This window comes from Rhopilema esculentum, chromosome 14, assembly GCF_057945365.1.
Source record: "Rhopilema esculentum isolate cy_ngs chromosome 14, ASM5794536v1, whole genome shotgun sequence".
NCBI lineage: Eukaryota > Metazoa > Cnidaria > Scyphozoa > Rhizostomeae > Rhizostomatidae > Rhopilema > Rhopilema esculentum.
This window is the reverse complement of record NC_142828.1, coordinates 3,216,910-3,231,962: the sequence shown is the minus strand read 5'-3', so window position 1 is coordinate 3,231,962 and position 15,053 is coordinate 3,216,910. Positions and strand designations below refer to the sequence as shown.

At 38.0% G+C, this 15,053-nt stretch overlaps 1 protein-coding gene and 1 long non-coding RNA gene across 5 annotated transcripts in view; one reads left to right on the top strand and one right to left on the bottom strand.

Annotated features, from left to right (window-relative positions):
* LOC148958517 (uncharacterized) overlaps nucleotides 1-2,134 on the bottom strand; it is a 23,845-nt gene extending 21,711 nt beyond the window's left edge. For both annotated transcript variants that reach the window (XR_016144570.1, XR_016144569.1), the window contains exon 1: nucleotides 2,036-2,134. This is a non-coding gene — a long non-coding RNA (uncharacterized LOC148958517). The remainder of the gene's footprint in view (nucleotides 1-2,035) is intronic.
* The window catches only part of LOC135695955 (uncharacterized), a 27,429-nt gene extending 12,376 nt beyond the window's left edge, over nucleotides 1-15,053 (top strand). The window contains exons 2-8 of one of the 3 annotated variants that reach the window (XM_065215186.2): nucleotides 3,635-3,957; nucleotides 4,629-4,910; nucleotides 6,388-6,628; nucleotides 6,839-11,338; nucleotides 11,628-11,693; nucleotides 12,295-12,608; nucleotides 13,218-15,053. In XM_065215186.2, the coding sequence (XP_065071258.2) occupies nucleotides 3,635-3,957; nucleotides 4,629-4,910; nucleotides 6,388-6,628; nucleotides 6,839-11,338; nucleotides 11,628-11,693; nucleotides 12,295-12,608; nucleotides 13,218-13,778 (6,287 nt within the window). In that variant the 3' untranslated portion in view covers nucleotides 13,779-15,053. Of the gene's footprint in view, nucleotides 1-3,634; nucleotides 3,958-4,628; nucleotides 4,911-6,387; nucleotides 6,629-6,838; nucleotides 11,339-11,624; nucleotides 11,694-12,294; nucleotides 12,609-13,217 lie in introns of all 3 variants that reach the window. The other 2 variants (XM_089112372.1, XM_089112371.1) reach the window with 2 other exon arrangements.

Sequence of the window (15,053 nt, the reverse complement as noted above, 5' to 3'; positions counted from 1 at the left end):
TAAAATGATTTTATATTCAGCATATCTTTTTGTGATGGATTAAACAGATACAAAATCATTACGCAAAAGTGTCTACTCTCTTATTAACGTGATTTTACAAAATAAAAATGTTTAAAGCAGCTTCAATTCATCAGTGTAAATGAAACTAAGTATGAAAATTATTTTACAATTTACAAAAGATAATATTCATCACCAGGAAAAGCGGCGTCATAAAAGATGGGAACAATTAGAAAGAGCATAAAGGAGAGGCTTTTTTCATTACTTGAACGTAAATGAAACGATCTAAAGAGCTTGTTTCTTTAATATTTCATTTTCTTCAATTACGTTTATAAGTTAAGCCAAACCATAAAAAATAAGTTGATTTTAAAGATTAAGAGAAAAATGCATGGAATGAACAAGTAGAATAAGAGCTAAACGTAAAATTTTAAACTAAAATTTCCCACAGGATCGTAAATAATTTCTGTTGTCTCTAAGCTTGTTTAGTATCTTTAAGTTATATATTGCCTTAAAAGCAAGATAAGATCCATGGAAAAGGAACAGAGCAACATTGAACTTTTTATCGTCCTCGTAGTAATAAACGGCCTGATGATCTGTTCTTCTGGGAGAGTGTTTTGATACAAAGCACGTTTTGTTGAACCATTACACTGGAAACACAGAATTGTTGCAAAAATTTTGGATGTGGTTTTATGGAAGCAATACTGCAATATTAATCTTATAAAACGAGATTTACCTGTTGGAAAACGACCTTGAATAACTTTTCACTCAGATTAGTTGGAAACTTTAAATGATTGCTAAACGATTTCTGTCGCTCCAAAATAAAGCTCGTTTTGTTTAGCCTGTTTAGCAGACAGGAGGTGGCTGGTTTTGTTAGTAACCAAAGTCTTTCACAATGATTTCTCTCAGAAGCCTCTTAAAATTTCCATACTAAATTTTATCAGAGGCAAAGCCCTAAAATAACTTTGCAATTTGCTAAGCAGTTCTCGACAGATAAAAATGTGTAGACGACATCACCAAAACAATGTAATCTTCCAAATATAAGATTTTATCGGAATATATTTCCGAAATCGATTGCTGCTCTAAAAAAAGGAATAATGTATATCCACAATAGAAAGCAATTTAGGACCGTCATTCTTTCATAATACACACTTTATGTTAGGATATTAAAAGTCGTGAACAGCGATTGATATATTTAGTTTTAAATTCGCTATTCGATATCCCTCATACAAAATGCTCACAGAATTTGTTTAAGTAACTGTTGATGGAGCCTTTCTGGTACTTTAACCAGTAGAGTTAATCCTTACTCGACTGAATTACCTGGTTACTTATGACTCAGCAGAAATTGCATCATTACTTTGTAACCGAAGCTTTCTATACTATTTTTAATCTCTGCCGTTGCACTCAATCAATCATTATCATAAAGAACAAGTAAATCAGCTTTAGTACTTTAACACAGCGTTGAACAACTAAAGGTTTATCCGTTTTAGCAACAAGAGTTAATTTCAGGGCTTTTATCGATATTGTGCCGCTGCTTCAGAAGTACATTAAAATAAGAAGCTCCGGCAAGAAACGAAGGACTTTCGAAGAGTTTATTAAACACAGAGATCACAAAACCATTAACAAATGCTTACGTTTCTACGACCTCGTAATATAGTTATGGTTGTAAATGTTTTAAACTATAACAAGCTCAAACAAACTCCGCCTGAATCGATGTTATGAAAAAGTGTTATGAAAAAAAGATAGCAAGAAAGCGGAAACATAGCAAACAAAATTACTCTTTGCCTGACACTCCTTGGCTTAAATGACATTATCCGACGTTTATGCCTTTAGGAGTGTCGGAGACAAGACACTTTTAAGCATGCAATGTTTCCGCTTATCCATGAATTTCGCGATACAAGAGGTTTGTGTTGTTTGCTAGAATAAGATGTATGAAACAGAAAAGTAGTAGATACTAAATTTCATCTTATGAAAAAGGTATTATAAAAAAGCTGATATCACTGAAATAGATTTATCATTTCGTAGAAGAAATGAAACTCACCTGATTAGAGCATAAATTTACACGATGTTTAAAGGCCATTTCATGCAGGCTTAAAAGGGTTAAAGGGTAAAACGTTCAAAACAAGCCTCTGCTCTTTTTCAAGAAAATGCTTTATAAACAAAATATCTCAGTTGTTCCTGGCTCGTCACTTAAAGCTGTATTCTTCTTGATGGCAAAATTAAAAGCAAACCCTAAAAACATGGAAACATAAGAAAAGAATTTTGCAAATTCTCGCTGTCTGGAGCTATTTATAAATATCAAAGCAATTTATAAATATCAAAGCAATTGCTTTTCATTGCTTCTTCGTGTTTGGCCTGCCCAAGGGTAATTTTGGAGCTCTCGGATTCGTGCGCTAATTTCTTTGTTTTCATTTTAAAAACGGGGTTAAGATTTCTCTTGAGAGACAACTTTGCAAAAACTTGGTTTTGAGGGTGCCTGCTTGCATATGCAGAATTCAACGGGGAGTGCTGTTGCGTCATTAGCAAGAAGTCTGTGGTTCTGTGGGCAAAACCACTTTGATACTGAGATCGAAACGGATTTGTATAAACGATAAGAATAAATTAAACAAAATAATAAGCATGAACTTAACAAACCTGTTAATAATTTAATTAGTGCTGCTTAAGAGCTTAAGTATGTTTTACCATACAAAGTTCCTATAAGCTCAGTTACCCGTCGTAAAATATTGCTGCTGGCGTGAAGGAGAAGTGAATTAGTTCTTTGCCACTAATTCTGTATTGGTTAACATATTTCTACCCTGAATACCAGAGCCTCAGAGAGTCAAAGGATGAAGAACGGGGAAAGAGGGTTACGCACTCTCCTTCGTAGCATATTTCATGCACTCAAGTCCGACTGAAAACATGAAAAAGAAAAATCGATTGCACTCATTTTTATTTTTTACGTAAAAGTACCGTTAGAGTACAGGGAAATTCAGTTGGCTTTACTGATCGTGCTTCTCCAGTTCTACAGCCTCAGACCTACTGCCAGTGGCGGTTTTTTTTCAAGGGGGATTCAGGGGGCCATGGCCCCAGGCCCCGCGCTTATGATAGCCAAGAGGGGGCCCCATACCTAAGAAAAAAGATAGAAATTGTAAAGAACAAGGGCCCCGCAGATGTTTTTGGCCCCGGGCCCCGCAGTCCCTAATAGATACCCCTTAAAAAACAGAAAAAATGGTAAATTTCAAATTTTTCATTGGTGCATTGTTTCCAGCTCAACTTTATCAGACATCAAATTAGGTTCACAACAAGAAGTGCTAAAAGCAGAGAGAACGCGATGACACATCTTCGGAAGACCTTTACGAACGTTTTTGATAACGAATGATTTTTGTTCTCTGCATGCTTACCCATTCTCCTTCGCAACCTTTTCAGGTACACCAGAATATGAATATAGCTTGTCTTGTTAATGCCCCGGTGTTCGAGCAACCTGTCTATTCTGTTAAATGGAAGACTCTACTTTTCAGACCAGGCATAGATTCAAGTACAATGACATCAGTGTCAGCCCCTTTGTCAGACAACTTCATTCCGCCCTTCTTGCACCCTTCCACTAGTTTCTTTAATATGCAGATCAATAATCTAAGCTTCATCTTGAAATATCTCTTTATAGCAGGTTATACGACGTTCGATATAATCAGAGATGACCCATCGAGCAGATGGTTCTACTATACTGGTATGCAACTACGGATGGAGGAAGTACTTGTGACACGCAGATTGACAGTCTTTGTGCCAAATGATCAAGCCTTCATGGGACTTTCGGAAAACCGACGGTTCCGACTCAGAAACTACCTCAACAGGCTCTACTACGTGTTCCTACAACATGTTGTTATTGACAAAGCAATAACTAGTGATAAAATTAAAGATGGGATGGTATTAGAAGCAGGCATTGGCAGTCACTTGTTCATAAATGTCAGAAAAAATAAAAAAACCGGAGTAAGTTTATAACTTTAGATTCACTTTTGGTGCATAGAACAGAGTGGCTCTAATTTGTCTTTTTTTGTTTCACATTTAACGCGATCATCAAGCAACTATTGTCTATACGGCATCGAGCACTTCATGACAAACCAGTTAACTCACGCGAATATAAACATAAACAGTAGTTTCAGTTTATGCAAAGCCCTTCCATCATCGTGTAGGCTAACAACACAGCTTTTGGTAAAGCATGTGTCTTAAAGAGTGAATAGCGAAATGTAATTAATTTATAGTTCTGATGCAATTGCCCCCCCCCCCCCAAATATGGGCCATGATAACGACATAGCCATGAAACGAGAACTGCTCTCCAGTGGCTCCTAATTTTGAAAGGTCTTCAGAGGGTAGGGGGCTTCAATGAAAGATTCTTTGGGAGTTGGGACGCCTTTCTCTGAAGGGGGCGGGGTAACCCAATTCAGTCATGTTTGTGATACAATCAAAGAGAGACCATAATAAGAAAATGTTCATTACAGCTATAATTGTAACAAATATTTGCTTTGAAAGTACGGTGACCGATAATGTCTTTGGCCTCCGATTTATACCCTACTGTATCACCTTTGTCCTTCACAATTGCAAATTAAGATATTAACGTTTTGTTTATTTGAACAAAATACAAGTATATCATTTTTTGATAGAAAGACGTCATATGGGTGAATGGTGCCAGAGTTATGCATAAAGACAGGCTTGGGCTAAACGGGGTCGTTCACTTCATAGACAAAATTCTTTTCCCCGCTACATATTCTTTGGATCAACTTATGCAAAGAGACAGTCAACTTAGTAGCATGAAATCGCTTCTTAGTGAATCAGCAATCAATCTGCCGACTGGTTTCACCCTGTTTCTTCCAATCAACAAAGGATTCGACATTTTGAAAGGAGAGGTTTTAGAGGAATTACGTGGAAACCTTCTCAGAGTTGAGGTAAGCTTCTATAATTATCCTTAATCCAAAAAGGTACTTCTTATGATGCCTTACTAGGTAAATTTTTAAGTAGAAGATACTGAGGATCGAAACACACAAGTAAACAGCCGGGTAAAAATGCTAACCAAACAGGTGCCTATAGTAATTAAATGTGCCTATAGTTACGCTTTGGTGCTTAAAACCTGAAGGTTCTAAATTGCAATCAGAGTTTCACAGTTAATGCGATCATCAGGAATAGTTCCCTGGTATCGCACAAATCGTTAAACTCCGTCCTGTTGCAACTTGCAGAGTTGCAACTTAGAACCGTCCTGTTCTATACACCAAATGGCGTGTACAATTCTAGCATCGAACATTGGCTGGGTAAAAAATTAATCTTTACATGTACATACCCATTTGTGGACGCGTCGGACATATTTATGTATTCAACAAAACTACATAAAGCCAGTTGCGTAACGTAGCAGTGTGGGGCCCTTAGTGAAAGTCGTGTTTTTGGGTCCCTATATTTAACTAAATTTGAATCAAGTTTTAAAGCATTAGTGTTCGATCTTTGGGGTTCTTTTGAAAAACCCAAAGAAATAGCATACAACAATACATGGAGAGATTTTTACTGCCTAAGATCTCTTTTATGCTTTCTAATGGCGGCACATGAAATGAAATAACAACTCCTCTCATCCCTCAACACTTGAAATGTGAAACTTTATCAAAATATTAAAGAAATATGTACTGGTGTGAATAATAAATGTTTGCTTAAGCATCATTCACACTGACACAGTTAAACCGGCTGTATTTATACTAGGTTAAATTTCAACCAATCAAATGCATCCGATTTGTTGGATCGACCAATTGGAAGGCCTCGCTCAATAACTGGACTTAGTTAAAGCATAGTTCATGGTTAAAGCTGGTTTGAAAATGTGGATGGGGTATTAGATGTCGATAGATATTGACAAAATTCGAATAACTTGACTTCTCTTTTACAACAACTGCCCACATAATTTTGAACTTTCTGTCCTAGTGTGCTCCTTATGAATAATGAAGAATATTATAAGACATAGATGATGAAATTTAATCAATTCTTAAAATTCTGTGGCAGTTTGTTCACAAATGTATATACATAAACAATTTCAAACTGCTTCATTAAGAAAATCAATTAGATTTTAAAATCTGTAATATCCTCGTAAACTAGATATAAAATTTTATAACGGACATAGATGTGAATAAAAAAGAAACCTTATTGACATGTGATATCTTAAATCATAATTATATGGTTGCCTACATTCATAAATTAACCCCAGTACAGTCTTAGGCTTATTTTGATGATGCTGTGAATGCTATTTAGAAACATATGCTTTCACCCAAAACCCGTTTTTTTAAAAATTTCTTGTGTCCCTTAGTTTTGTGCTTAAAGATGCATACTGTGCGATACGAAACTGAAAACGTAAACACATTAATATCACCCAATTTATCTGATTTTATTCAGGAATTCATACAGCAGCACTTAGTAACAAGCCCTGTTTTCCTGAGGCCGTTGAGCAAGGGTGACCAAATGACTGTCTCTACAATGGGAAAGACGAAACTAATAATTACCGCTGATAACAAGGGCTTCTTAGTCGAAGTTTTTGGCAGGAAAAATATTAGAAGAGGGAGGATACTACGATGGGATCGCACAGTTAAGAACGGTCTTGTTCATTATATAGACCTCCCGTTATCAGACGACGAAGGTAAGTTTGGTAGCAAAATAAATTTATTTTCCAAACTTGCCGTTTTACCGCAATGATTATCATGAATGACTGAAAAGCACAATAAAAGAGTGTAATTATTGAAGCATGAGAAAACAAGATTGCATGAAAACTTTGTTTGAATAAAAATGGGGAATATGGTTAACAAATTATTTGTGCTTAGTGTTGTATGTATCTTACAATTCGTCTTAGAATTATACAAACCAAATGAGAATTCAAAACAACTTCCTGAAACAACAAAACCAGACGAAAATGATCTCAATGAAGAAAAGAGGCGAGCACATCCGGAAAGACTTGCACCAAAGAAGAAAGATGAAAAAAAGGAACCATACGAGAAAGCGAGTGAAGACAAAAGCGCAGAGAAACCTGAACCAAAAGAAGAAGTTGAACAAAAGGAGAAACCCGATTCACACGAGAAAGCAAGTGAAGACAAAAGCGCAGAGAAACCTGAACCAAAAGAAGAAGTTGAACAAAAGGAGAAACCTGATTCACACGAGAAAGCAAGTGAAGACAAAAGCGCAGAGAAACCTGAACCAAAAGAGAAAGTTGAACAAAAGGAGAAACCCGATTCACACGAGAAAGCAAGTGAAGACAAAAGCGCAGAGAAACCTGAACCAAAAGAAGAAGTTGAACAAAAGGAGAAACCCGATTCACACGAGAAAGCAAGCGAAGACAAAAGCGCAGAGAAACCTGAACCAAAAGAAGAAGTTGAACAAAAGGAGAAACCCGATTCACACGAGTTAGCAAGTGAAGGCAAAAGCATAGAAAAACCTGAACCAAAAGTAGAAGTTGAAGAAAAGGAGAAACCCGATTCACACGAGAAAGCAAGTGAAGACAAAAGCGCAGAGAAACCTGAACCAAAAGAAGAAGTTGAACAAAAGGAGAAACCTGATTCACATGAGAAAGCAAGTGAAGACAAAAGCGCAGAGAAACCTGAACCAAAAGAAGAAGTTGAACAAAAGGAGAAACCCGATTCACACGAGAAAGCAAGTGAAGACAAAAGCGCAGAGAAACCTGAACCAAAAGAAGAAGTTCAAGAAAAGGAGAAACCCGATTCACACGAGAAAGCAAGTGAAGACAAAAGCGCAGAGAAACCTGAACCAAAAGAAGAAGTTCAAGAAAAGGAGAAACCCGATTCACACGAGAAAGCAAGCGAAGACAAAAGCGCAGAGAAACCTGAACCAAAAGAAGAAGTTGAACAAAAGGAGAAACCCGATTCACACGAGTTAGCAAGTGAAGGCAAAAGCATAGAAAAACCTGAACCAAAAGTAGAAGTTGAAGAAAAGGAGAAACCCGATTCACACGAGAAAGCAAGTGAAGACAAAAGCGCAGAGAAACCTGAACCAAAAGAAGAAGTTGAACAAAAGGAGAAACCTGATTCACATGAGAAAGCAAGTGAAGACAAAAGCGCAGAGAAACCTGAACCAAAAGAAGAAGTTGAACAAAAGGAGAAACCCGATTCACACGAGAAAGCAAGTGAAGACAAAAGCGCAGAGAAACCTGAACCAAAAGAAGAAGTTCAAGAAAAGGAGAAACCCGATTCACACGAGAAAGCAAGTGAAGACAAAAGCGCAGAGAAACCTGAACCAAAAGAAGAAGTTCAAGAAAAGGAGAAACCCGATTCACACGAGAAAGCAAGTGAAGACAAAAGCGCGGAGAAACCTGAACCAAAAGAAGAAGTTGAACAAAAGGAGAAACCCGATTCACACGAGAAAGCAAGTGAAGACAAAAGCGCAGAGAAACCTGAACCAAAAGAAGAAGTTGAACAAAAGGAGAAACCCGATTCACACGAGAAAGCAAGTGAAGACAAAAGCGCAAAGAAACCTGAACCAAAAGAAGAAGTTGAAAAAAAGGAGAAACCTGATTCACATGAGAAAGTAAGTGAAGACAAAAGCGCAGAGAAACCTGAACCAAAAGAAGAAGTTGAACAAAAGGAGAAACCCGATTCACACGAGAAAGCAAGTGAAGACAAAAGCGCAGAGAAACCTGAACCAAAAGAAGAAGTTCAAGAAAAGGAGAAACCCGATTCACACGAGAAAGCAAGTGAAGACAAAAGCGCAGAGAAACCTGAACCAAAAGAAGAAGTTGAACAAAAGGAGAAACCTGATTCACATGAGAAAGCAAGTGAAGACAAAAGCGCAGAGAAACCTGAACCAAAAGAAGAAGTTGAACAAAAGGAGAAACCCGATTCACACGAGAAAGCAAGTGAAGACAAAAGCGCAGAGAAACCTGAACCAAAAGAAGAAGTTGAACAAAAGGAGAAACCCGATTCACACGAGAAAGCAAGTGAAGACAAAAGCGCAAAGAAACCTGAACCAAAAGAAGAAGTTGAACAAAAGGAGAAACCTGATTCACATGAGAAAGTAAGTGAAGACAAAAGCGCAGAGAAACCTGAACCAAAGGAAGGAGTTGAACAAAAGGAGAAACCCGATTCACACGAGAAAGCAAGTGAAGACAAAAGCGCAGAGAAACCTGAACCAAAGGAAGAAGTTGAACAAAAGGAGAAACCCGATTCACACGAGAAAGCAAGTGAAGACAAAAGCGCAGAGAAACCTGAACCAAAGGAAGAGGTTGAACAAAAGGAGAAACCCGATTCACACGAGAAAGCAAGTGAAGACAAAAGCGCAGAGAAACCTGAACCAAAGGAAGAAGTTGAACAAAAGGAGAAACCCGATTCACACGAGAAAGCAAGTGAAGACAAAAGCGCAGAGAAACCTGAACCAAAGGAAGAGGTTGAACAAAAGGAGAAACCCGATTCACACGAGAAAGCAAGTGAAGACAAAAGCGCAGAGAAACCTGAACCAAAGGAAGTAGTTGAAGAAAAGGAGAAACCCGATTCACACGAGAAAGCAAGTGAAGACAAAAGCGCAGAGAAACCTGAACCAAAAGAAGAAGTTGAACAAAAGGAGAAACCCGATTCACATGAGAAAGCAAGTGAAGCGAAAAGCGCAAAGAAACCTGAACCAAAAGTAGAAGTTGAAGAAAAGGAGAAACCCGATTCACACGAGAAAGCAAGTGAAGACAAAAGCGCAGAGAAACCTGAACCAAAAGTAGAAGTTCAAGAAAAGGAGAAACCCGATTCACACGAGAAAGCAAGTGAAGACAAAAGCGCAGAGAAACCTGAACCAAAAGAAGAAGTTCAGGAAAAGGAGAAACCCGATTCACACGAGAAAGCAAATGAAGACAAAAGCGCAGAGAAACCTGAACCAAAAGAAGAAGTTGAACAAAAGGAGAAACCCGATTCACACGAGAAAGCAAGTGAAGACAAAAGCGCAGAGAAACCTGAACCAAAGGAAGAAGTTCAAGAAAAGGAGAAACCCGATTCACACGAGAAAGCAAGTGAAGACAAAAGCGCAGAGAAACCTGAACCAAAAGAAGAAGTTCAAGAAAAGGAGAAACCCGATTCACACGAGAAAGCAAGTGAAGACAAAAGCGCAGAGAAACCTGAACCAAAGGAAGAAGTTCAAGAAAAGGAGAAACCCGATTCACACGAGAAAGCAAGTGAAGACAAAAGCGCAGAGAAACCTGAACCAAAAGAAGAAGTTCAAGAAAAGGAGAAACCCGATTCACACGAGAAAGCAAGTGAAGACAAAAGCGCAGAGAAACCTGAACCAAAGGAAGAAGTTGAAGAAAAGGAGAAACCCGATTCACACGAGAAAGCAAGTGAAGACAGAAGCGCAGAGAAACCTGAACCAAAGGAAGAAGTTGAAGAAAAGGAGAAACCCGATTCACACGAGAAAGCAAGTGAAGACAAAAGCGCAGAGAAACCTGAACCAAAGGAAGAAGTTCAAGAAAAGGAGAAACCCGATTCACACGAGAAAGCAAGTGAAGACAAAAGCGCAGAGAAACCTGAACCAAAAGAAGAAGTTGAAGAAAAGGAGAAACCCGATTCACACGAGAAAGCAAGTGAAGACAAAAGCGCAGAGAAACCTGAACCAAAGGAAGAGGTTGAACAAAAGGAGAAATCCGATTCACACGGGAAAGCAATTGAAGACAAAAGCGCAGAGAAACCTGAACCAAAGGAAGAAGTTCAAGAAAAGGAGAAACCCGATTCACACGAGAAAGCAAGTGAAGACAAAAGCGCAGAGAAACCTGAACCAAAGGAAGAAGTTGAAGAAAAGGAGAAACCCGATTCAGACGAGAAAGCAAGTGAAGACAAAAGCGCAGAGAAACCTGAACCAAAGGAAGAAGTTGAACAAAAGGAGAAACCCGATTCACATGAGAAAGCAAGTGAAGACAAAAGCGCAGAGAAACCTGAACCAAAGGAAGAGGTTGAACAAAAGGAGAAACCCGATTCACACGAGAAAGCAAGTGAGGACAAAAGCGCAGAGAAACCTGAACCAAAGGAAGGAGTTGAACAAAAGGAGAAACCCGATTCACACGAGAAAGCAAGTGAAGACAAAAGCGCAGAGAAACCTGAACCAAAAGAAGAAGTTGAACAAAAGGAGAAACCCGATTCACATGAAAAAAGAAGTAGAGAAGCTGCTGCAAAGAATCTTGAAGTCACTGAAGCTGGAAAAAGGAAAAAGCAGATGCCAGATATAAAAGAAAAAGAAAAAGCTGATAAGGAAAGCTCAGAGAAACCAAAATTGAAAGAAAAAGTTGAAGAGAAGATACCAGCAGAAAAGGCTTCCAATGAGGAGGATGGAATGGCAAAACCAACAGCTGCAATTACATACACTTCAACTCAAGGTATGATAACTTGCTGCTTATTTTGTCTCTGTGCAATAAGAAATCATTTATTGAATTTGCTTAAAAATATGCTAACTGGCAAACGTCTATGTCGAAGTTAAAACTTGTGCTATGTCTAGATCTTAAAGTGAGGTAAATGTGATTGCGTATTTTCTAAAGCGACAGTAGAAAAGACAATCACTTACGGAGTTATTGATAGCTATTTGGTTGAAATTTGCAAAAAGGTGTTGTTGGCACTGCATAAATGTGCGTTGTTTGTAATTTATTTTGTTTTTGTTGGCATTAGCAGGTGAAGTTGCAACTACCAGAGGACCCACACTGGCAACAGAGAGTGTTATAATGAGAGACTATCTCAGTAAGATTCATACATTTCTCTATATTTAAGGGGAGTACGATTGATAAAGTTGACTTATTGCGCACGAGACAAATTGCCAAGGCGACGATCCAAAAAATGGCAGTAGACTTCTATGGATTAACCAAAATTGACTTTAAGACTGTCTTAGAATAAATTATGGAATGCTTGCGCGATGCAATGGGTCACTGTTTGCAACGAGTCGTCAAGGTTTGCACATAAACTTTGTCGGCAAATCAGACTTGAGCAACCACCCTTCCCCCTCGAGAACAATAGCTACTGATGGCCCTGCTATTCCACAGTTGGTATGTGGAGCAGACGGCAGAAAAATCTAACCAATAACAGTCAAAGGCTCATTGCTAACTCATTTACCATTATTTTACTTTAAATCCTCTAGATTAGATGCATATTTTTGAAAGAACTACCAATTTATTCAGCGTTGATCCATTCTCTGTGGTCAGTATTCTTAAGAACAATTGCACGTATCCAAAAATTACTACCCCGAGAAAAAACACTGAATCCACAAAAAACGAATTTATTCAAAAACCTAGCTTTTTCAATGTAATTTAGTTAATTTGTTAAATAAAGATATTTCCCACCTTAGGACCACCAAGAACTATTTTTGAGCTGCTGACTGAGAATGGCCTTACAGTGTTTGCTTCACACATAAGCAAATACCCAGCTCTAAAAAAAATGCTGGATTCTGATGCAAAAGGGGTGACAGTGTTTGCTCCAACAAACTCTGCATTCGATGAAATGATAGTGGAAGAAAAAGAAAAAATCGCAAATGGAAGAAACCTCTTGCATCTTGTATTGAGCCATCACATTGTTGGAGGTAATCTTCAGATCAATGGCTTAAGATTCAAGGAGCTGACAAGTTTTGCCGATTATCCTCTCATTATTCGATCATTTGAAAGGGTAAGCACATTTCCTTTTCCATCCATTATGATACACCTCTAAATAACGGACATCTTCAAAAATCAGCCTCCTCCCAAAAACGGACATTTCCTATTTACGGACACCTCCTAATAATGGACATCTTCGACAAATAGGAAAATAGCTATTTCCTACATTCAACATGTCTTTCCAGGTATGAAAGCCACCAAGCGATGAACGACGGCCACCCCATCCCCTCAAAAAACAGCAACTGTGGTCCCCCGCATGTCCTATGCACGGATGTTTTACATGTATTGCGATAAATGCTCGCAGCTATTCCCTTCAGCCGGACAAATTTTCTGACATGGTCACGTACAAATTTTGGATTCTAGCAAATCCGAATTGCAATTTTGAGTATTCTTGCAGACAGCTATTTCGTCATCCGGGGTATTCCAAATCGAATACCGTTTGTAGCAAGCCTCAGAAAATCACTTGCAAATATGAGAACACGATTTTAAATGTGTGACGTAATCTTTAGATTAAGGTAACATGCAAATAAACATGATTTCTTTGGTCATCTTATAAAGCATGTCCGTTTTCCTTTCAAAATACTGACCATTATAAAGTGTTAACATAATTTTCTTTCCGTAGCGATTAATGATCGACAAGGCAACGATTATAGAAAAAGACATAGTTGCCTCCAACGGACACCTCAACATCATTGATAATGTCATTGTCCCTATCGACAACACGATGTTCGGAGTACTTAGGCAGCTCGACCGACCCAAAGTCACAATATTCCTAAAGCTTATCGAATCAGCTGGGATGAACGATGTTCTTGAGAATTTCACAAGGGCCCGACTAATGCTCTGGATACCCACGGATGAAGCATTCCAGAAACTCGGCTCGCGTACATTGAAAGCTTTGTTTTTACAGAAAGAAAAACTACGACAACTTCTCAATTATCACATGACGCCTGGATATTTTAGCACAAAACTGATGACTACACGATGGGTATATGTCTTCATAACTCGCCACAACAAAAGCAGGCTGCGTGCCCGTAAGTTCAACGACAAGCCCACCGGACTGATGTTATTTGGTTCACAAAACAGCCAAGCTCGCAGTGTAAAATTAAACGTTGTGGCCACAAATGGCCTAATTCACTTCATTGACTCCGTGCTTAATCCACCGAACTTTAGTGTATTCGATTAGACAATTTTACCTTAAAGGATCAAATCAAACAATTTTAGGGCTCATAGTAGTTGAAAGGGCAACAATGACCCCCATTCAGCGCCATCAGAAGTAGGGTAAAAGAGGTTCGTTGCAGATTGCTAAAAAAATCCAACAATCAAACTGCAAGAAACTTTCTGCAAATCGCTTTCACTTGAAGTAAAATACCTTTTGTCTGTAAAGCAATCATGCTTACTACGGATCAGTTAGCTATAATATATTCTTGTCACTATAAAAACCTTCTATAAAATGAGACTTGGGCAGTAAGTCTCTTCATACTTTTGAGAGTACCAACATGTCGTCAGCCCTTGCTGTAAGACTTTCTAATTATCGGGTCACTTCTCATTGTTCGCAATACTGGGTATTCTATATAGAGAGTGACAGTCAAGATAAAACAACAATCGATGACTCAAAAACAACTTTTTCAGTACGAATTTGTAAAATAACCAAAAGATACAACATACTGGAGTGCTAAAATTAACACTAGACTTGATAAAAAACATAGTTTTTGATGAAGTCATTGTTCGTTATAAGAGAGAATACAAGGAATTTTTAAACTAAAATGTGCCTCCTAAAATGTAGTTCTAGACACTCATTTAGAGCCCGCCACATGCCTTAGCAGGAAAACAGTTCAAGTTTAGTGACACAGAAAAATAAGTACTTAATTACTTTGTTGCCTGAGGTGGCTAGACAAGAATGGTTTCTAATCAGAAGAATGGCTTCTATATATTCAAAAGTCTCTGTAATGTTAGATGTGGTACAGATGACACAAGATAAATATTGAGGCAGAGTAAAACATACTAATTTTCTGATTGACATAAAGTTTTATGTCAATTAAACCCTGAAACTAGAGAGAAACTGCAAACAAAGATGACTTAGATAAGGGTCACGGCACCACAATGAAATTGAACCAACGCAATAAATTCTGGCATTTCTCTAGTCAAATATGTTATTCAAATCCCATCCGGTGCTTTATACCAACTGCAGTCCCAGTTGCATTTTTTACCAATTTCTACAATTACATGTTTACTTATTATCAGCTCGTTTAAAATTATCAGTAAATTAAAAAGAAATACCAGTTAATTACGAAAAGCGGTGGAGCAAGTTCTTATGTCTGGGAACGTTGTATATCCTGACTTTTTCAGCAAGATTTTTGTAGCAACTGTTTGGCCTAATGTATTAATCGAATAGAGTAACTCGCGAAGTCACTTTGCACCACAATTGTATTAAAAGAATTTTTTAAAAAGTACTGTTTAA